Raw genomic sequence first — 23,679 nt, 5'->3', positions numbered from 1 at the left:
ATATATATATATATATAACATATTTATGAATTATGTATTTTATTAAACACTATCCCAACTAACAACATGTTCTAAGAATGTTTCGCTAATGCTCTCTGAATGTTCAAATCGTCCAGGTTTTTAAATGTTTTAAATATTTTTTTCTTTGGTTATGTGAACATTTCATTTTGCAAACATTACAGTATTGTTACTTTTAAATGTTCACTGAACATTCTGAAACAAGTAGTAATATTTAAAAAAAAACGTTCCATGAAAGATGTCTAATAATGTTTTTATGCCAATGTTTTGAGAACATTATTGAAGACCATGGTAGTTTATAAAATGTGCATACAGACAGACGTTAAAATCCAGGCCAACGGTCATATTTTCAGTTTTTGATGTGTTTTCCTTGTGACAGAGAGTCGGAGTGCTGTAGGTATTTGGAAATCTAATCAATTCAAGGATTTGGACATTGACTGCTGCTCTTTAATGGTAATGATCAATTTTTTCTGAGTACGCTTGTTTCACAAATGTAGGACGGTTTCTACACAACATTTTATAAATGAGGCCCCAGATAACTTTGAGTAAACATTCTATTAAAGTTACTGGAAGAATGTTTGTTCATAACTGTGAGAGAACCTTGCCAGAATGTTAGAGTTAAAGTTCACCATTTGTCCCAATGTGTTAGAGTGTTTTAATAAACTGATTAGGTTAGATTTAACATGAGCTAAGAAGCACATAGCAAAATACGGCATGACACACTCATATAAGGAACATAACAAATATACTAATTTACGGTGGCCGAGAATTGCTGACAAATTTGATAGATGGATACTCACACTATGTCTACAGGGCAATACAGGAATATTTTGAAACTATAGTGCAAAATAACTGCATTATAAAAGCCTGTATTGCGAGGCATTATTGAAACATTGCTCTCAAGTACACATGCAAACCATAGCATCGACTGCTATAAGATTAGTTGCGAGTCACATGCTCTTACAAATGAGCGTCAATCCATTAGATCGTCAGTGATGAGCGTCAGTGCATTATGTGCATTCTTCTAACAGAAGAATATATAGCAATGCACTGAAATGAAAATATTTTAAAGGTGCATTAAGCAACTTTTCATGTTAAAAATACCAGTTTTCTAACCCATACATGCTTAAACAATTGCCTGATGGGCTGAATGAGCCCTTCTCTGATCACTGAGATTGTCTCTATAATCCTGTAAAGTAAAATAAATAAGAGGGATTCGGGCCGGAATTTTAGACTGGGCGTGACGTCATGCGCGTTCACGGCACGCTCACATAGCTATGTCTGGCAGGTTTGTGTATTCACCGGCATTCTCCGTAGAAGATGGATTGTAAGAGACCTGCTTGTAGTTCATTTCAAACACCAACGTAAACTCCACGTAAGATAAAAAAAGAAAAGAAAACTTTTGTCTAGTGCAACCAAAAGGGCCAAATAGGACTCAGACAGGCGTCGGAATAAGACGAGAGTAAACATAGCAGGCTTTCAACAAATGGAGAGATCTCCGGTCTGCTCTAGGGCTCAAACGGGATTTATAACTTTATTACCTCTGAAGACATTATGAACATTATGATTGTAAACAAAAGATTTGTGGCTGATGCTCCTTTGGTTATGAACAGCTCGTGCTCATGCAAGCGTGCGTGTGGTCCATGAGCGTGCACATCTCTGGCTGCAGTTTCGCTTGCCGCCAGAGGTGGCATAGTTCTGCAAAAACTCAGAATCTTGCGCTATGCTCCTTTAAGCAAAACAGGAAACTGAAAATCACAATTCATTAGCCAAATACCGAAAAGATCCGGGTACTGATGTAACCTCGGTTCCCTGAGATAACGGGAACGAGCATTGCGTGAGAGATTTTGATTGGGATTTTTGAGAGCCTGGTTGGTTCACGTCTGAATTCCACAAACAAATGGCCTTTCAGCCCACCAGAATGGGCGAGGTCGCATTATGTAAGAGATTTTCTCTATTACACTATGAGGAACGGCTGAAAAAGGCGTACCAGCGGAAAATGGATGCCTTCCTGCAAAACCGTAGCCCAGAGACACCTAGTGAGGAGGGCCCCAGGCAGGCAGTCCAGAAAGGGCAGACTCGGCTTCGGTGACCAGAGTCTGAGGGTGTGGTCATTTAAAAAAAAACCTGCCCTGAGGGGTGGGACTCACTCTAGGCCGACAGGACCCGTGCCTGAAGGGCCAGGACGTCCAGGTTGTAGAACCTGATAAAGGTGGATGGCGATGACTAGCCAGTCGCCACACAGATGTCATCCATGGATATTCCACCAGACCACGCCTAAGAGGAGGCCATTCCTCTGGTGGAGTGGAGTGCCACTGACTTGTAGGCTAGCACTATCACATCCACTATCCAATAGGACAGTCTCTGCTTCGTGACTGTGTTGGGACGAGGTGGATATAGCCTTCTGGCCCCTCAGAGAAATCTGACCATCAGGATAGTGTTTCCCAATCGACTGGCCGTGTATACTTTGAGCGTGAACGGAGTGTGTCCGCCGTCCAACAGCTACTGAAGAAAAGAGAGGATGGACTCGATCTCACAGGATATGGGGTCTATAAGCCGGGATGAGCACCAGCCGGTGCTCACCATAGGTGGAGACTGCACAACTCAGGTTGGGGTTGCCAAATTGACCATTTCGCCTGGGAAAGGAGGCCCCTTCTTGGAGGGATTGGGCCTGGCCTGAAAATGCTTCAAATCATGCGGAACATCAGGGGCTGGAGTTTCTATTCCCCTGTGGTGATCTGTTCCGGGACAGAATATCTGCTCCTACGTTAATGGAAAGCTTGTACTGAGTGGAGATTGTCCTGTGCCCAAAGAAGTAGGCATCGTGCCAGTCTGTTCAGTAGACGGGACCTAAGGCCACCCTGGTGGTTTATTTAGGCTACCACTGTCATGTTGTCTGACCGGACCAGGACATGGTACCCCCTGAGCTCCCGCTGAAATTCCTTAAAGGCAGGCAGTTGATGTGCCAGCTGGACAATTTTGAGGGAGCGATCCAGTAAAATCTAGGCCTGCATTTCAGACAAGTCAAGTACTGCCCCCAGGAACGTGATGCGTTGGCTGGGGGCGGACTCCCCTTTGACTCAGCGGGGAGAAATCTGCAATCACGCATTTCGTAAAGGTGCATGGAGTTAGAGACATTCTGAATGGTAGGACTGTATATTGGTGAGCAACCCCCTCAAATGTGAATCTCAAGAGTGGTCTGTGGTTGGGGGCTATCTGGATATGAAAGAAGGCGTCTTTCAAATCCACTCATATAAACCAATCCCCGGTGTGAATCGCGCTCTTGCAGTGAGAGCATCTGTCATTGATGAATGTGGCTTGTGTGGGAGTGGCCTCGGCAAGCAACGTGCTTAGAGGCACGGCATTAAAAAAAAAAAATCCTTTCTTCTTTTTAGAAGAAATTTGCTCTTCTGTGATTTCGCCGGAAAGCCGCATGGGAGAAGCCGTAGACTCCGCTGCAGGAGACTGTTCTTGGTGGCGAGTAGAGGCTTCTCTTCTTTGTCGTCAGAGTCAGCGAGCAGATGTGTCTTCGCGCTGAAGGAGATTAAATCTGACTAGATGGCCATTTCAGTGCGACTTAAATAGGCAGTCGGCCTCGCCTATTCCGGTGGGCTGAAAGGACGTGAACGAATCACGCTTCAGTATATTCCCATAGTGTAAGAGAGAAAATTTCTCGCACAATGCAGGTGAACCGTATCGAAAGGGAACTAAGAAACAAGTTATGTTGTTTCTTTACTTTACCAGTATCACTGCATAAGTAGAAACATATTTGATAGTAATTTTAATTTTATTAATAATTTACACTATCATTCAAATGTTTTGGATCAGTACGAAGTTTTCGAAAGAAGTCTCTTATGCTCAACAAGACTACATTTACAAGATTGAAATGTTATTACAATTAAAAATAACTATTTTCTGTTTAAATATATAAAAATGTAATATATTCCTGTGATGGCAAAGCTGAATTTTCCGCATTACTCCAATGAATCTTCTTCAGTGTCACATGATCACATTTTTGATGATTCAAAAATCATTGATATGCGGATTTGCTGCTCAAGAAACATTTATTAGTATCAATGTTGAAAATAGTTGTGCTTTGATAAATAATCATTTCAAAGGAACAGTATTTATTTAAAATAGAAATCTTTTGTAGCATTATAAATGTCTTCACTTTTGATCAATTTAATGTGTCAATAAAATTGATAATTTCTTCAGAAAACAAAATCTTCCTGACCCTAATCTTTTGAACAGTAGTGAATTCATAATTATTTATATAATTTGTAGCATTAAAATAATTTATCATACACTGTACAAATATATTGTTGGTTTAACTTCAAAAAGGTAAGTAACCTGATGCATTCAAATTTTAAGTTGATTGAAGTTAAACAATTTTGTTAATAAAATGGAGAAACTCAAAATATGTTATCTGAACCACATATATCATCTATGAGATTGATTTGACAAAAGAAAAAAATGTGTGATGATAAATCAGGAAAATATTTTTTTACAGAGTATAAAGCAAATTGCTAGAAAAAGCCACATGGTACATCAAACTAACAATCTACTGTATTCTCCACATAACATTCTTCCAACATCCTTCACACCCTCCCTGATGTAAAACTATTCACTCATTAAAGGACAAGTTCGGTATTTTACACTTAAAGCCCTGTTTACAGATCGTATCTGATGAAATAGAACGGTTAAGATTAAACTTTGGACACATGCTCCTGTCCCGAGAATTTTAGGTTTATTTTGCTTCCCCCCCCCCCACCCCCACAATGGTTGTCTAGGTGCACTGGCAGATTCCTTCCTAAAACACATTAAACTTTCGTTTACAAAGACGTGAAACTCACCGAGTGGTCAGGGGTGTTCACTGATACGATCCCAAAAAGAATAGCTGAAAAAGATGCATTCCAACAGGTTTTATCGTAGTTTTTGTCCAACTCCATTGACTTGTATTGAATGTGCTGTGTGAGGTACGATATTCCTCCGCCGCTTCTTCTGTGTATTCAATGAAATGCCAGGGGTTTGCTTGCAATTGGCAAAGGTGCATTATCGCCACCAACTGGTGTCTATTATTCAAGCTCTCAACGGAAGAATCTGGGTGTGACGCGTTTGGCAAAACAGGTCCACAAAAGCTAAATAAACCTAAAATTCTCGGGACAGGAGCATGTGTCCAAATTTGAATCTTAACCGTTCTATTTCATCAGATACGATCTGTAAACAGGGCTTTAAGTGTAAAATACCAAACTTGTCCTTTAAGTGTGACGTCATACGTCACCACTTCCGGGTCCAAGTGCTCGATCAGATGCCAAAGAAAACAACAAACACTGCTAATATACACTCACAGCGTGTTGTAATACTACCAAAAAATCATGATCCTAACGTTTATCTCCATACCGAAATCCCAGATGGCCAGGCAGTGATTCAACTTTCATAAATTGTTCAAATATTTATCCCCGGAATGCCGTGAGACTGCCATGAGACTACACAGAGACTGTAGTTTTTAAATGCTTACCTTAAAGGCTGTTGAGATAGTATTCTCAAGTGAAACGAGGCTTGCACCCGGAAACAGCATTCCTTACGTCACGACTTAATGTATTATTTTCAGACAGTTAGAAGTGGAAATAAGCAAGTACTAAAAAGGCCTAGAATCAAATTTCCTTATCTGGCAGTGTTCAGTATAGCCTGGCAGCTGTAAGCAGCTAGTTACTGCAGCAGGTATAATAAAGTCATCTTTTGGCTTTATATGTGGATGCATCTCGTGGGTCACTGCTCGGGTTACTCCAGTCATCAGCCTCAGGACCTGTCTGGTAATGTCGCCATGCTGACTTATTGAAGACTGGAAGACGCTCAAAAGATTCACTCGAAAGAGCCTGGAGAGAGCGGAGAGAGGCGACTTTTCTAGTCGAAGCTAATACTCACTGTAATCCAAGTGTCCCACAGATAGAAACGTCAATGCAATTACCTTAAGATGAATTACTGCATCTGTCCCGAGCCCTTCAATCGAGTACAAGTTCAAGTCTCCCTGAAAGTAGCGTGCATAGAGTCTAGAGATTGGCAACCCATAGCCAAATCCAGCCTGCAGAGACAATGTAAACAGGTTGCGTGAAACCACACATACATATAAACACAGACGTAAGCTGTGTGATGGGTATTTACCAGTGGGACAGCAGCTTGAGAGGAGTCCAGACGTGGTGTTGGGGCAGTGGAATACATATAATTGAAGAGACGATCAATCTTTCGTAAAGGGACACCCCCACCTTTATCACTAATCTTAGAAGACAGACACATTAGCATCAAATGAATAAAGTGCACGTGTTTTAAGATTTAAAGCTGAAGTCGGCAAGATTTTTTTTATCATATTCACTGAAACCGACACTATGCTCTGACAGAACAACATAAATTAGTCTGTTTTAGAAAAAACACGCGCTTCTACCTTCACATAGAGCCTGTTATTTGTTTTGCAAAAATCCACCGCTCCCGGTTCTTCTGGTCCAATCAGTGCTGGTCCGGGTCAATCACAGTTCGTGACCACGCCACAGATCCCCCTTCCCCCCTCGCGCACGTTACAATAGGGACTTTAAGCAACAGCAGCTGATGGAACGGCTACGGCAGCCGGAAGTAAACGGTTAACTGCCGTAGCTAAAGAACGCAAAAATCACTAAGCAACAGTAAAGAGTACGGCGTAGGGGATAATTTAATAATTTGACAAAATACAAATAAAGAAAGTGATTTTAAAAAGCAGGAGAGGGTTGCTTTGGGCATTTAATGATATACATAAACAATTACAATGCCACATACCATAAAACATAACATTAATTTTCTTAATCTTTCACGTAGTAACGACTACGGCAAATTGGCTGTTCTCCCGTAGTAGACGGTTACAGTAGAACGTCGCGAAGTAGCAGTTAAAGTCGCGCATGCGCAATAGAACACCAGAATGCCATTGCCGTTCAACCAGAGGCTGATGCTTAAAGTTCCTAATATCACATGCACACGCCTGAAGTTCGCAGGTGTGTTGGATTGTATGAAGCGTGATGGCGGAGAGAAAATCTACTAACAAGCTTCCAATTCCTTGGTTAACAACCAGAGCTAGGAGGTCCAAAACAACCAAGAAAAAGAAAAACACCTGTAGAGATCGATGCTAAAGAGACGGGCGTGTTCACAGAAAATCTGGTGCACGCGCACTGACGAGCATGAACTCGATGGGAGGGTGCACGGAGGTAGTGGGGGAGGGGCATGAGAGTTGTAAACATTCAAAATTTTGGCTCCTGTCAATCTGCCAGACTTGCCGACTGCAGCTTTAAGTAAGTCTCCATCAACATTTATGCTTTTGCGAAATAGGCATGTGTTGAACCTTTATTGAGAGGTCTTCTTTTCCCAGAGTAACCATTGCTTTCACTGGAGGAAGACCCTCACTGTTGTTTTCATAGAGCTCTACCGTTGCCCGCATGGAATTCTGCACATACATATACATAATATACGGACTTCCTCAAATTATTACTTTTTTAATTAAAAGGAATAAAATGACTTACAAAAGCCCCCCTAAAGTGTGATAATTTGAGAAACACCTAATTTAATTCCACTTAAAACGTCACTTAAAAATATAAGCAACTTTTTCGTGACACTTCATTATAGGGTTCATTTTGTTAACATTATTTAATGCATTACATAAAATTATTATTTTTTTAATAGCATTTATTAATCTATCTTGTTAATGGTAATTTCTACACATACTAATAATTGTGTTACAATTTGGAGTTACATTTCTACATATAGATTTCTAAATACATTTTTTATTTTATTTTATTCTAAACTGTTTTAATTATTCTTATTTCTTTTGATTATTTTAATTTCTTCTATGTAAAGCACTTTGAATTACCATTGTGTATGAAATGTGCTATATAAATAAACTTGCCTTGCCTACATATAGTAATGCATTTTTTTATTATTAATATTGAATTTAATTTTAATTAAAATGCATAACATGAGTTATTGTACAATTATCTAGTGATGGTGTTAGCTACATATGTGCCTAAATACCAGTAAACTAAGAAGGTTTTCTTTTTGGGGGGCTTAATGGCCTATGCTATTTGTGCCTGAGCCAATATCTTACCTAATTAGAAAGCGTACTATGTTAGCTCTATTAGTATGATAATTTAGTGTCATTTGATAATTGTCATTCAAAACCCTCTATCCTCCTATTTGTATATGTGAAAGATGAATAGATAACTAGACAGAGCGTGACAGCAAAATATGGTGAGCCCCAGTTGAATGTGTATACATGCGTGAAGCCTATTTCACTTTCATTTGTTCTCATATCCATGATGCTTAGTGGCTGTGTTCTCACAGCAACTATACAAACTGCTTGCTACTGCTGCAGTATAAACACAATAGCGGAACTGCTGATGCTTATATGATCAGTAATTTACTCCTGCATCGAATGCAGGACTGTAAAACATGAAGCTTATTTAAAACTTGTGTATGGTTGCTGATTTAGGAATTAAAAGGCAAACCACGCAATAACGCACAGTGATAAGGAGTAAAAAAAATTTCACTTGACTTAGATGTTGAATACTGGAAGTGCACTGCAAACTGCTACAGCAAACGCTGACCAAGTATTTGAAAGTTGATCCGCAAGCTTATTAGCAACTGATACAGCAGGAACCAGCTGTGGCCTACAGAGAACAACTGCTGCATCCGAAATTGCATAGTATGTATTTATTTTGAATAAGTAATTACTTCATGACCGTTAAAAAAGTATGTTCTATATAGTATGAGTGTGGGACAGAACAAGTGTCCATCATACGCACACTTCAGAATTTCACCTGAAGAAGGAGGTCATCAGGTATTTTTCGCCTACTCTTTGTACTGTGAATTTGGACATACTTCTTTTGTCACATACTGTTTTTCACCTAAATGGATAAATACTCTGAATGTTCTGTTCCAATCTGACTTCTGACCTGTAATGCTGCATGAAACATAATCATACACTGTTCGTTCATCGAACTGGCCCCGACTGAGCCTGGTTTCTCCCAAGGTTTTTTCTCCATTCTGTCACCTGATGGAGTTCCTTGCCACTGTTGCCTTGGCTTTTGGCTTGCTTAGTTGGGGACATTTAATATTCAACAATATTATTGATCTGCCTTACTTCAGGTGGACGATGACGCACTTTTCTTCTAAAAACAAACTTGCTGTATTATTTTCATGTTATCACTGTGAAGCTGCTTTGATACAATCTGTATTGTAAAAAGTGCTACATGAATAAAGGTGACTTGACTTGACTACTATATAGTACTATATGGTATGTGATTTCGGATGCAGCCAATGTGATTGCAAGCAGATTGAGTTAAGGACCTATCAGCCTGTGCCATCTAGAGTTTCATGACAGAACTTTGTATATCTGTCTATTTTTTTCTTCTAAAGTATTATGACTAAACACAAATGAATAATGAATCATAGTATATTTATAAATTAGCTTAAACCTAGATTAATAAATGCTGTAAATGTTGTTTGTCAATTTCTTCTTTGTTTGCACCTAATGCATAAACTAATGTTAACGAAATTGAACCTTACTGTAAAGTGTTACCCAGTTTTCCTTCTCCTTTCAAATGACCCCACTGTCTATTTCTCTTGCCTTGAAGAGCTCAAACAGCATGTGGAAAAGATGAGAGGGCACATAGACCACCTGTATAGGCTTCTTTGGAGTTTTGGCTAGCAGATAGAGTGAGATAAGACAAGAAGGCACAGATAGATTAAAAAAGCAACTATGATCTATTCTTATATGTTATTAAGACAATAAGAGAGATCACATTCTCACAGTTGAATTCCCCGATCTTTAGTTCAGGCGCCATCATGTAGTACTGCTCACAAAGCATCTTTGCTGTCTCATATGCATCTGGAAGGAGATATCAGAATCTTCAAAATGGTTTATGTTACGTATCTGTGCATTTTAATTCTCTTTAACGTACCTCTCACCACTTCAGCAACATTGCAGGCTGGGTCGATGCTTCCGATGTGTTTTGGTTGTGCAAGACAAGTGGCATCGCCAAACAGAAGAGCTGAAACAGAATAAAAGAGCTGCTTATGGCCATTCTTCAGGAGCTTGAGATCCCAGTCCTAAACGGTATCAGGACGTTTCTTCTGTCGTATTTAATTACTTAACATTTTTCCAACATGAATGTGATGTCACCCACTGTGCTGGTTGATGAGCATGCGGAAAGAAATGCGATTGGTGTAGAAGCGGTCAAGGAAGTACTGCACATTGCTGCTGATGAAGGGGTCGAAACCAAACTTCTCTTTATATTCGATGACACCCTGGGCCATGGTGGGCACCACGTCATTGTGCCTGTTCCGAATCTTAATCAGGATCTCTAGGAAGCTGAAGCCCACAATAATACGTTATTTACTACTGGAAGACTTTATTGAGACATCACACTTGCAGTTTAGTAAGAAAATGATACAATCAGCCCTGGTTCACTTAGCATTTTTAACACAGAACTTAAAAATGCAGAAAAAAGGGCTTTTATGATGTATTTTGTGACGGAACTTACCGAAAATCCATAACATTGCTGTGTGCTGGGCTAAAAGTGCTTGTTGTTGTATGTGCATACATATTTTTTTACCAGCTGAGAACTCACAAGAGAACTCACAACAGAGAGCTTATAAAGTATGTAAAGGAGCCAAAAAGGAATTGTAACAAACTGTAATAGACAACGTAGCTCTTATGGCGAGATAAGACATCACATCTCCTTTTGGGGAATTTAGATTGCATTCATATTTCAGTCGTACTGCACCAGAATTAATTTGGAAGCGGATGTTTTTCGGTCCATTTGTTCGGATGGCTGCTTTCACACTTATTCAAATGAACCGCACTAACAGAGCAATCGCACCAGAGTTCGTTTCAATCGAACCAAACCTGCCAAGTGTGAACACACCCATAAACAGGTTTGATCCATTATGCTAAACTAATACTATACTGCAGTGTTTTGGTCAAATGAATAGAGCTAAACATGTATTTTTAGTACAAATACACATCTAATACACTGACCTTTAGGCAAGAAATAAAGAAACATAGTTTACACTTTCCCAGGCAAAATTGTGTTTGCTGAAAAACAGGACAGCACGTTTGCGAAGGTTGGAGACTCACTCATTAAGGATGTGGGGATCCTCTGGACTTCTTGTCTCGTATTCTAACAGCTCTTCAAAGCTCTGGCTGTACCTGATACCAAAAAAATAAAAATAAACGTATTGTATAACACTGGCTCTTCCTTTCTTTATGGTTAAAACTACCCTGTCATTCCTCTCATAACCACTAGGTGGCGTATGTGGCTCAATAAACCACTGTAAAAATGAAAACATAGATTTTATTTATATCTAATTAATAAAAATGAGGCAACAGATTACAAGCAATATTATTAATTAAATTTAACAAATTAGAATTTAGTAATAATTAATCAAATTAATTCCTTAAATGTTAACCATTTAAAATTAGTAAAAATTACAAAATATATGTTATTGCCAACATTGAAGACACCTGATGTTAACAAGCAGAATCACTGAAGGAGAAAACTATAATTAAAGTCATCTCCAGTTATGGAGATTAGTGTGTGTTTTAGTTGGGCTCTTGACCCTTAAATTATTAACTTTAAGTTTTGTTTGGCTGCTGTACATGAGTTATAACAGCCAGATGAACAAAGAGAAAGGGTGATCTGATGGTGTTGGTTGTGTTTTAACATAATCATTATTTCACAATATATTGAACTGAATCACTGAGCTCATATAGAGTCCATTTCATGAGTTAGGGTTAACTTTATTAACTTTATCAAGAATCAGCCTGTGAATCTCAACAATGGTGACATTTATAAAGCATGTTGCAGTGCATTCTGGGTTGCACCAATCAAAACTCATTCATGGCTCCCATCATGCATTGCTGCATGAATAAATAATGAGCTTATGATCAGAGGTGATCTGTTTGTCACCATTGCTGAGATTCATATGCTAAATCTTGATGTCTGTGTGCCCAAATTTTTTTTTTTATATATATATATATATATACTTTATTGATATGATTTAAATTTCATTGAAAAGGCTAAAAACATTATGCAGCTAGAATTAATAAAATAAACCAAACTCATAAATTGGAATCTATATGAGTTCAGTGATTCAGGTCAAATGATTGTGAAATAATGATTATGTTAAAACACAACCAACACCATCAGATCACACTTTCTCTTTGTTCATCATCTGGCTGTTATAACTCATGTACAGCAGCCAAACAAAACTTAAAGTTAATAATTTAAGGGTCAAGAGCCCAACTAAAACACACACTGATCTCCATAACTGGAGATTACTTTAATTATAGTTCTTTCTTTTCCAGTCTAAGACACATTTTTTTTAAAGGGATAGTTAAAAAAAAAAAACTCTGTCACTGATTACTCACTCTCGTCTCGTTCACACCCGTAAGACATCTTCAGAACACAAATATTTTTGATGAAATCTGAGCTTTCTGTCCCTCCATTGACAGTCTATACAACTACCAATTTGATGCTTCAAAAAGTTCTTAAAGAGATCGCAAAACTAATCCATATGTACTGAGCGTTAAGAGATTTGATCGCTTTATATGATGAATTGAATTTAAACATTGATCAGCAAACATAAACAGAAGCTCAATCAAACCTGCATGATGCACAAGAACAATCCTCTTGCGGATGCTCATGTGTAACACAAAAATTAACCTCATTGGTTCTTGCAGAAGTTCAAAAGTTCTGTGTAACACGAGAATGAACCTCATTGGTTCTCATATGTCAAGCGAACATGCTTGAGCTTGCGGTTATCAGATCTGATGATGTGTGAGTTTTTTCCTTGGAAAAAAAATTGCCTCACATTTAGTATACACAGTTCTATGAATATGAAAATTAGCCCCGCCTCCACTCACTCCACTCGTTGACGATCACACGTTGACGTAATTGTTTACAAGGAAGTTTGTGACGTCAGAAACACCAGCGATTTCAAAAGTTTTCAGACTGTCTTTGGTTCACTGAGGGTTTTAAGGACAAAATACTCAGCAATGGTGTTGACAATGCACATGATTTGTCTTAAAGCATATTAAAAACACCACATGGACATATAAACAACATTGAAAGCTTGATTTTCAACACAGGGGGGCTTATGTGCATAAAAGCCTAAATTAAATCTGTTCGTCATATAAAGCGATTGAGTCTCTTCAGAAAATTTGGACTAAACCGCTCAATTCATATGGATTAGTTTTACAATCTCTTTATGAACTTTTTTAAGCGTCAAAGTGTCATTGCGTAGCTGTCAATGGAGGGACCGAAAGCTCTCAGATTTAATAAAAAATATCTTAATTTGTGTTCTGAAGATGAAGGAAAGTCTTACGGGTTTGGAACGACATGAGGGTGAGTAATTAATGACAGAATTTTCATTTTTGGGTGAACTAACCCTTTAAGATCTCAATATCTTTTCAGACAACCAGACTTTTACATATTTTATACAAAAATGGAATTCAAACGGTTTTAAGATGATCACTGAACGCCATACACTTGACATCAATGTTGCATACTACTATTAATCAATCATGGAATAATGCCTACTGTAACTATTTTCAGAAAATACTAGTACAGTATAGTATGCAGTGTAGTATTCCAGGACTTCAGCTTCATCCTGCATTTACGTTCTGCTTTATAACCTATGTGATGCTACTGTCACATATGTATTCAGAACACTCACTCTGAGCACTTTACAACAAACCCAGCCGCTGTTACTCACAGTTTACTCACAGCTCACACTCATCGTCACACCTGGCCACAGGGACGGATGACGCAGTCGTGCCCTGGCCACTGACCTATCAAAACTCCCCCAGTTCTCCGATTTCTCAGTGCGTATGGATTTAAGTGGTGCTCCGATTTCTCGTTGAGCGGGTGGTGGGGGGTAAGTCGGCAGGCCCCCCCAACCCCTATCACCCCCCTCCCACCCCCGGCAGCTTGTCCGGGCCGCCCTTCTTGACTAGTGCCCGGTTGGCCCGTGCGTTTATCCGTCCCTGCCTGGCCCTCACTGAGCCCTGCCCTCCTCACCAGGACTCCACCAGTTTGACAGACGGCTGGCTCTGAAGATTGGGGGGTAACAAGGTAACTTCCCTCATCGTATTGGCCAACCTCACTGCCAGTTCTTTCCGCAGAAACATGTAGGAGGTTTTTTCACATGCATTTTCCCTGCCTGGTTAAACAAGAAGCAAGAACAAGTTATTCTTTGTTATCCAATGATGCGCCTGTTTAGTCTGTGTGCATGAGTGATACAGCAGTATTACAACCATTGTTTAATGCCAAAGATTAGAAAAAGAAAGCAAAGTCATTATAAATATAATAAGAAAGTAGATAATGACCATGAATTGCAACAATCAATCAATCAATCAATTAAGGACACTGAGAAAGAATGTGACACCTCAAAATATATTAACATATAAATTATTCTGTACCAGTAGAAAGGAGATATAAAAAAATATATAAAAAAATAATAATAATAATAATAATGAAGCCACCCAATCGGTGAAATAACACAAATGGAAGTTGGGAATTAGTAAATTGTCTGCACACTCCAGTTTTGTTTAATCCACTAGGTAATATAGGTTCTCTTACGTAGAGTTCTCTCGTACTGCGTCGAAGAATGCTACGGGAAAGTATTTCTTTGTCGAGATTGAAGCCTAAAAATTAATCCTTAATTTTGTAAATATTGTAAAACGCTTTTCTGTAGCATACAACCCTAGGCGGAGCAATATCGCTCACCCATTGGCTGCTCCGCCAGAAAAGCACAGCCTATGCGAGGCCAGAGACGCTGACCAATGAGGGCGCTTCGCGCCCTTCTGCGTCACCTCCCGCCAAAACAGGCGTGGCCTAGGCCTATAAATACGAGCATAGCTGTCTAACACACTGATTTTTCTTAATTCACGAAGCTGCACGCATCGTTGGATTGGATTCGAGCCGCCACAGCCGTTTGGAACAGCACTTCAGCAGGACGAGCCTTCTCTGAAGCCGCCGCTCCCTGCTGCGCTTCTCCGGCGTGGAATATCCTTTTCACTTGTGTGTGTTTTGTGTGTGTGTTCGCCTACTGCGTCAGACACTTTTTCTCACAAAAGAGCAACGAGTGTCTTTTTTAAGATGTCTCGTGTTTCCTGCGGCTCCTGCCGAGCCGCGCTCATCGACGGGGACCACCACGAGCTGTGTGTTTCCTGCTTGGGCGAGGAACATGCAGCTATCGCTCTCGGTGATGGCGGCTGCCATCACTGCGACATGATGCCCATCGCGACTCTGCGGACTCGCCTTGCATCATTCACCGAAGCTGCTAACCCACCCCCTGTAGCGCCGCGCCGTAAGAAGCGCCGCGCTCAGCGGGTCCCGGAACCTCCATCCACGAGGAGCTCGCCGCCGCCACCGCCGCTAGCTCCTCTCAACACTTCGTTCGAGTCGCTCACCGACGGACAACAGCCGCAGCCCGCCGCTTTGTCCGTTATGGAGGACGACCAGCAAGCTGTATCTGAGGGAGATGACGACTGCTGTTCGCTTCTCGCTTCAGAGAGCGAGGGATGGGCGAGCTCCGTGGACCTCCCCTCCCCCGTTGTTCCGGAACGCCGAGGAGGGAAGATCAGCATTGAGGCAGAGCTGATGCGTCTGCTCACACAGGCCGTGTCGAGCCTCGGCCTCGAGTGGTCGACGCCCGAACAACCTGCTTTCAACCGGCTGGATGGATGCTTCCTTTCTGGAGAACGTGCTGCGCCACCCTCCAGACACGCCCCATTTCTTCCTGAGCTTCATGAAGAGGTAGCGAAATCGTGGAAGGCGCCATTTTCAGCCAGAGTACGTACTTCTGCCTCGCCAGCATTCTCCGTAGTGGACGGTGCTCGAGACAGAGGCTACCATGCTCTCCCTCCGGTCGAGGAGGCTGTAGCAACTCACCTTTGCCCACCCTCTGCTGGACGGCGGGCTAAGGGAGTCCTACCATCCAAAGCTTGCCGCACGTCATCAGCTTTGAACGGCCGCGTGTACTCCGCCGCCGGACAAGCTGCATCGGCGCTGCACACCATGGCGGTGCTTCAAATCCACCAGGCCAACCTCCTCCGCAAGCTAGACGAGGAAGGCCCGGGCGCGATCAGTGTTCCGGACTTACGTAGCGCCACAGACCTAGCTCTTCGTGCTACAAAGTCCGCCGCACACGCCATCGGCAGGATTATGGCCTCAGCTACTGTTTCTGAGAGACATTTGTGGCTGACTCTCTCTGAAATGGCGGAGTCGGAGCGCTCGGCGTTCCTCGACGCTCCCGTTTCAGCGACTGGCCTCTTCGGATCTTCCGTGAAGGACTTCGCGGACCGATTCGCCGAGGTACAGAAGACTTCGCAGGCCATGATACATTTCCTGCCAAAGCGCTCCAGTTCCGCAACAGGCCGCCCTAAACAGCCGCCTGCCCGAACTCAGCAGCGCCCCGCGCCCGCCGCACCGGCCCAGCAGCAACAGGCCCGAGAGAGACCACGGTCTCGCTCCGCCGGACGCCGCCCGCCACCGCGTGGTCCTCGGCCCAAGATCTCACTCAAGCCCGAGGCCTCGGCGACATCCTAGCCCTGCTAGGAAAAAGACGGTGTTCGGGTCCCGCTGCGGCCGGACTTCCACCCAAGATTCTCGCTTGTACAGCCCTAAGTTCCGTGTTTGTACCAGTGTATTTAGCAGCCAACAAACCGGCCGTAAAGCCCGTTTGCCTGCACACAAACGCCGTTTTCACGGCGACCCAGATAAATCTAAAAAAGAGTTTAATTTCTGGTGTTCCGGCCAAGGCCGATGGTGTAATGTGTGTAACTGCAATGCCCACCCAGTGCCCATTCATTCACACAAGCACAGCCCCGTTCAACACAGGGTTTGCACACATAAAATCGGCTCATGCCGATTGTGCTTTACATGTAGTGAGCGTGCCCACTGTCCAGTGCCCACAACCACTACACACTGCACGTTCCGCGGTTTCTGTAAAAACGAAACTAACGAACGGTCAGTCAGTACACAAACACAGTGTCCCCGGTGTTATAAATGTGCCCGCCACCAAGCGCCCACGTTTATTCACAAATATAACGAGCCCTATGGGGCTCGCCCCGCGCGCTCTCTCTCAACTCAGAGAGCCGAGCGCGCGCGGGATGCATTGTGTGTTAAACATGCCCCCCGCCTCACACGCCACGGCGTCCATGTTACAGCACACGGTTGCTCTCGTGTCGCCGCCATTTCGCGACCAGGGCCCAGATTACATTCAACCCCTAGTCACACGTGCAGATGCATGGGAAAGACTTCCCGGGGTCTCAGAATGGGTGCTAGAGACTATAAAAAGAGGCTATTCGCTACAGTTTCATCGACGCCCTCCCCGTTTCACGGAGAAAGTCGAAACCACGGTAAAAACAGAAGTAGCACACCTACTTCGAGCCGAAATAGCGAAGCTATTGAGCAAAGGGGCCATAGAGCCTTTATCTCAAGCTCAAAGCGAAGGGGGTTGGTACAGCAGATATTTCCTGGTACCCAAGAAAGACGGGGGTCTCAGACCCATTTTGGATCTAAGGCGTCTGAACAAAGCGCTAGCAAGGCGAAAGTTCAGAATGCTCACGACCAGAAAAATCCTCGCGCAGATTCGCCGAGGAGACTGGTTTATGGCGATAGATCTGAAAGACGCGTATTTTCACATACAAATTGCGTCACGTCACAGGCGATTTTTGAGATTCGCCTTCGAGGGCCGGGCATATCAGTACACAGTCCTGCCATTCGGCCTATCCCTAGCACCTCGTACATTTACAGTGTGCATGGACGCGGCGCTGGCACCCCTGAGACTCCGAGGCATTCGAATTCTGAACTATTTGGACGATTGGCTGATTCTGGCTCAATCGCCTTCAGAACTCGCTCACCACAAGACACTAATACTCGATCACCTCGAGTGCTTAGGTCTGAGAGTCAATTGGGAGAAAAGTTCACTGTTTCCCAGTCAAAGGGTCTCCTTTTTAGGACTGGATCTGAACTCGCTGTCTATGACAGCACAGCTGTCATCACAGCGCAGGCAGGACACCCTGCAAATGGCGAAATCCTTCTGCAGCGGCCATTTAGTGCCGCTCAAGAGATTTCAGAAAATGCTAGGCCTCATGGCTTCAGCCTCAGCGGTACTGCAGCTGGGCCTGCTGCGCATGCGCCCACTGCAGTTCTGGTTGAAAGCGCGCGTACCGCGCCGAGCATGGTTGCACGGTCGTTATCGCCTCAAGGTCAATCAGGAATGCATTTCAGCCCTGACACCATGGAGAGCGTCAGACTGGTACCGGTCAGGTGTAAGCCTGGGGACTTCCTCGAGCCTGAAGGTGGTGTCCACGGACGCGTCCACCTCAGGCTGGGGAGCACTGCTCGACGGCAGACCGTTCTTTGGCCAGTGGCCAGAACGAGCCAAACTACCGCACATAAACTGCCTGTAAATGATGGCGGTGGACTTTGCGCTGAGGCGTTTTTGTCCCCGGATAAAAGGGCACCACGTCCTGGTCCGTTCGGACAACATGTCGGTAGTAGCCTACATAAACCGCCAGGGGGGCGTGAAATCCCGAAACCTATTCAGGTTAGCGGAACGCATACTGGTATGGGCCCAGCACAACCTGCGCTCGTTGAGAGCAATGCATGTGCCAGGCCACTTGAATGTAGGCCCAGACAGACTCTCACGGAACAATGTTCCGACGGGAGAGTGGTCTCTACACACACAGACAGTGCGTCTGCTGTGGAAAACGTTCGGCAGAGCGGAAATAGACCTGTTTGCGAACCAGGAAAACGCTCACTGCCCAGAATTCTTTTCAAAGAGCACGAACGCGCTGGCCAGTGTCTGGCCCCGCCGTCCGCTCTATGCTTTTCCTCCTGTCTCACTCCTGCCTCAAGTGCTGGAGCGTATCGAGGAAAGCGGATGCGCGGTGCTACTAGTCGCTCCGTACTGGACGAATCAACCCTGGTTCCCAGTTTTGATGCGACTGAAGAGTACTGCCCCGTGGCCGATTCCAGTGAGGAGAGACCTCCTCTCGCAGGCCAAGGGCTCGATTTTGCATCCTCGCCCGGAGCTCTGGTCCCTACACGTATGGGCCATAAACGGGTACCCGCTAATCTCCCAAAGGGAGTGTTAGACACGATCGAACAGGCTAGGGCTCCGTCTACTAGACGGCTCTACGCTTCCAAATGGTCGGTGTTCTCTGGTTGGTGTTCAGACCAAGGTCTGTCACCACTTCAGTGCGGGGAAACGGAGATTCTCTCCTTCCTCCAAGAGCTATTGGATAAGGGAAGAACCCCATCCACGCTCAAAGTCTATGTGGCTGCCATATCTGCGTTCGTTAATCCAACGCTTGGCCATTCACTGGCCAGAAACGACCTGGTGGTCCGTTTCCTTAGAGGAGCCAGGAGGTTAAACCCTCCAAGGCCTCCTTCAGTCCCCGTTTGGGACCTTTCTACAGTGTTGAACGCTATGAAAGGGGCCCCTTTCGAGCCTATTCACTCAGTTGACATGAAACACCTGTCTTTCAAGACCGTGTTTCTTTTGGCTCTCGCTTCAGTGAAGCGCGTGGGGGATTTGCAAGCGCTCTCAGTTAGAGCTTCTTGTAAGGAGTTCGGGCCAAACGACTCTGTAGTCGTGTTGAAACCAAAGCATGGGTACGTACCTAAGTCCCTCAACACAGCGTTCAGGGCTCAGGTCATCTCCCTGTCGGCTCTGCCGGCCTCTGAGGACGGAAATAGCTCCCTTTGCCCGGTCAGGGCATTAAGAGCTTATGTGTCCCGCTCCGCTGTTTTTCAACAGTCGGAGCAGCTCTTTGTTTCGTTCAGTGGGCGCTCTAAAGGGCGAGCCGCGACGAGACAGAGTCTATCTCGATGGGTAGTGGATGCCATTGCGCTAGCCTACGCATCTAGAGGTTTGGAATGCCCCCTGGGCATCAGAGCACATTCTACGAGAGGCATGGCCTCTTCGTGGGCTTGGTATAGCGGAATCTCGTTACAAGATATTTGTATGGCGGCAGGCTGGGCCTCCCCGTCTACATTTATACGGTTCTATAACCTAGAGGTTCCTGCGTTGCAGGCTAAACTGCTCTCGGTCTAGAAGACTATGTTAGTGTTCCTGCCCCGCGCTGCGGCCCAGGTCACTTCAATGTTTAAGCATCACTCACTGACAATGTGTCCCATGAGCATGCTATTACCCCTCATATATATATATATATTCATATATATGTTATTATGCCCTTAGAGGCACTACTTAAAGGGATGATGCTATTTTTAGCCGCTCTTCCTATACTTCTTGGGGTAGGCACTTGTATGCCAGGGCGCGCGCGCCCTTAGGTGTCTGTGTCGGTCCAAGAACACACATGGCGGGTTACATAGGGTTCCCGTAGCGTTCTTCGACGCAGTACGAGAGAACTCTACGTAAGAGAACGTACTCGGTTACTAACGTAACCTCGGTTCTCTCTAGGAGAGGAACGAGTACTGCGTCTCATGCCATGCGTGTCCACGCTGCGTCGCTTTCGTGACGAAAATCAGTGTGTTAGACAGCTATGCTCGTATTTATAGGCCTAGGCCACGCCTGTTTTGGCGGGAGGTGACGCAGAAGGGCGCGAAGCGCCCTCATTGGTCAGCGTCTCTGGCCTCGCATAGGCTGTGCTTTTCTGGCGGAGCAGCCAATGGGTGAGCGATATTGCTCCGCCTAGGGTTGTATGCTACAGAAAAGCGTTTTACAATATTTACAAAATTAAGGATTAATTTTTAGGCTTCAATCTCGACAAAGAAATACTTTCCCGTAGCGTTCTTCGACGCAGTACTCGTTCCTCTCCTAGAGAGAACCGAGGTTACGTTAACCGAGTACGTTATATTTCTGTCTTTTCAAACTTTTGACTGGTAGTGTATGGTTGACATCATGCATAAAAAACACACACATTTGGACTCTTGAGATTTATTATAGATAGATTTAATGTACCTAATATACTCATAAAGCACGTATTATTTAGCCTTTGCAAAACTGGACCAGGCTCATGATGTTATAAAGTGATATGTGGGTCAAAATCACCATAAAGTGCCTTTGAGACCTCACAATTTCCTAAATAAAAATCTGAGATTTTCCATTTAACTTAATATGTGTTGTATTAAGGAGACCTTAGGCTGTTAGAAATGCATATTGGTCAAGCTCCATCACTTTTTTATAAATTAACTGCAAGCTGACAATATACGGGCAAACCATAACATAGGTCCACCCTGTCATGGACAAATTCAAAATAGAATAAATACATTTTCATTGCTTAGGGATTATAAAATGTAGATCTACAGAAAGATAATGTGTCCCTTTCCCAGCAAAACATTTTAGTTAATGGTAAAAGTTTTTTGATAATAATGAAATTACTGCCTAAATATGTATTGGTGACAGGGTGGACACAGGCTTGGTGACAGGGTGGACAATGACAGGGTGGACATTTTTGGCTAAAGTTAGCATTTAATTAGCACATGGTGTACATGCAGTTAGCAAAGTCATTCACTGTTGAAGCTGACTGTGCACTGCTTAAAATATATATTTTGAATTTCTGAAAAGTTTTTATATTAATTAATATTTCACAATGACAGGGTGGACATGTTAAGCTTGACAACACGCAACTACAAACACAATATGATGAAAATTAGGAAATATAAGTGTAGATACTTATTGTGTGTGCAGCAGATGTTTTAACCTCCACTGAAGAAAGACCAAATGGGGGAGGGGGTGTCACTGAGAACATCAGTTGGTTTCTTAAAGGGGCGTTAACCCCATAATGACAGGGTGGACGCCAATTTCAGGGACACATGCAAAATGCTTAATATTATTATGAAAATAAAATAGAAATAATCAAAATGACTTGTTTTATTAAATAACTTGTTGAGGACAATAAGTACATTCAAAAAGTGTTTTAATTTTATGTCATTTAACCACTTTTTATACTTACTGAAGTTAGCTGAGCAGCATGTGGGACATTACAAAATCACATATATCCAATCAAAGAAAATGGTATAAAATCAGAAAAACACATTTCAAGAGACTTATCATTGTACTTGTATGTGTGTAAATGTTTGGCCACTTATAATAATACCTCAGAATTTCATTATTTTGCATTATGTTCATGATGACTGAATGATTCTGATGAGGACACCAAAGGCACTTTATAGTGATATTGACTCACGTAACGGCGAGTCTATTTTTATTCAGTTGATAGCAGTGTTGTGCCAACGCTGAGCTTTAGCTTTCACTTGACCTTATATCACCTCAAGGTGAATATAGTCAACGTGTTGATTTAATCACTCAGAATATGTGGTGAAATAAAAACAATGTATTAAAAATGAGACACACAGCAGATATATCACTGATTCAAGTTCAGCACGAGACAATTCTAACGTTACATCAAACATTTTTTTTTTTTTTTTTGCATCATTGGCGGTTCTTTAACTCTAACGGTATGCGTTTATCCCAATGTTTCATTACTCACCAAAATCCAGGAATTGCTTGATTGACATCGGTGAGGGCGAAAACCTAGAAAAATATTCGATTTTGTGCGTGACATCTTTCAGCAAGTAGTTCAACAGTTTCATGTTTAGATCTGTCAACTTCCAAACAGCTCGAGTCGCGCTCCCGCGCTGCGCGTTCACTCATTCAACACTTTACGATCTATTTCGTTTCTATAGCGACAGTTGTGCGCTTGATATCGAGCAGAAGCTTGTGGCTCTCGTCACGTGACATGACAGCGCGTGCTATCACTTGCAGGGTTGATTACACTGGTTGTCTGGATGGATTGAGACATGGATCTGGAATGTAAAATATATACTTGTGCTAAATTCTTACTTTAAGCTTCTATTTTGTGCTCACTTGTACCTTATTATACGGGTAAATCCTTTAATATGAGATAATATATAAATAATTAGTGACTTTGGTTTTGAAGTTAAAAAAACATATTGAAGACAAATTGAATACACAATCAATAGAGCCTGCAGTTGTTGAACAGACTGGGTGGACGTGATTTCACCAAGTACAAAATGTTCTTGGCTGAATCAACATCTTTTTTGATCCTGGAACAACATTCCAATCAACCAATCAGATTTGAGGGACAAGCTTACAGTTTATGTCAAGTTTAGGCTTACAACAAGGGTTAGGTGCTTCTACATCAGTGTTATTCACCTGTCATTTCCCTCAGATTTTAGGGATAAGTTATGGGTCCATTTTTGGACAGGAATGTTGTTCCAAGAGGATCAACTAAATGATCCAGCAACATGTCTTGGCAAAATCAAGGTGACCGAACAGACTGTTAGAGTGAAGCTAACATTGCTTAACTGTTACTAGGCACATATAGCCCTATTTAAGACGTACAGGCTGCACATCAGTATCAAAGCATATACCGGTCCCAAGTAATTTATGCTCATGGTTTAAAAAAAAAAATTAAGTAAGTGTTTCTGCTGCCTTAAAATTAAATGCCTTAAAAAGTTTAATCAACTTGAAATGTGAAGTTGTACTAAGTGACAATTTGGATATTTGAGTTGACTACACTTAACATTTTCATCCAACCAGTGATCTAGCATGAACATAAAGAAACATAATAAATTACTTTTATTG

General features: G+C 42.7%; 1 protein-coding gene across 3 annotated transcripts; it reads right to left on the bottom strand.

Moving 5' to 3' along the window:
* Positions 1-3,794: 3,794 nt before the first annotated feature.
* On the bottom strand, positions 3,795-22,849 carry pdk3b (pyruvate dehydrogenase kinase, isozyme 3b). 3 transcript variants are annotated; one of them, XM_079586075.1, is made up of 12 exons: positions 22,562-22,849; positions 14,115-14,256; positions 11,171-11,242; positions 10,218-10,402; positions 9,993-10,082; positions 9,842-9,919; positions 9,659-9,735; positions 7,379-7,480; positions 6,181-6,294; positions 5,987-6,100; positions 5,270-5,894; positions 3,795-4,645 (listed from the first exon to the last, which is right to left on the bottom strand). In XM_079586075.1, the coding sequence occupies exons 1-11, from the start codon at positions 22,662-22,664 to the stop codon at positions 5,751-5,753; spliced, it is 1,221 nt and encodes a 406-aa protein (XP_079442201.1). In that variant the 5' UTR covers positions 22,665-22,849; the 3' UTR covers positions 3,795-4,645; positions 5,270-5,750. The 3 variants fall into 3 exon arrangements, with proteins under 3 accessions (XP_079442201.1, XP_079442199.1, XP_079442200.1); XM_079586073.1 differs by having other exon boundaries at positions 4,072-4,745; positions 5,213-5,894; XM_079586074.1 differs by having other exon boundaries at positions 4,072-4,745.
* Between the last annotated feature and the right edge of the window lie 830 nt (positions 22,850-23,679).

This window comes from Phoxinus phoxinus, assembly GCF_949152265.1.
Source record: "Phoxinus phoxinus genome assembly, chromosome: 17".
Taxonomy (NCBI): Eukaryota; Metazoa; Chordata; class Actinopteri; order Cypriniformes; family Leuciscidae; genus Phoxinus; species Phoxinus phoxinus.
The sequence above is the reverse complement of the archived record's forward strand: the minus strand, read 5'-3'. Positions and strand labels throughout refer to the sequence as shown.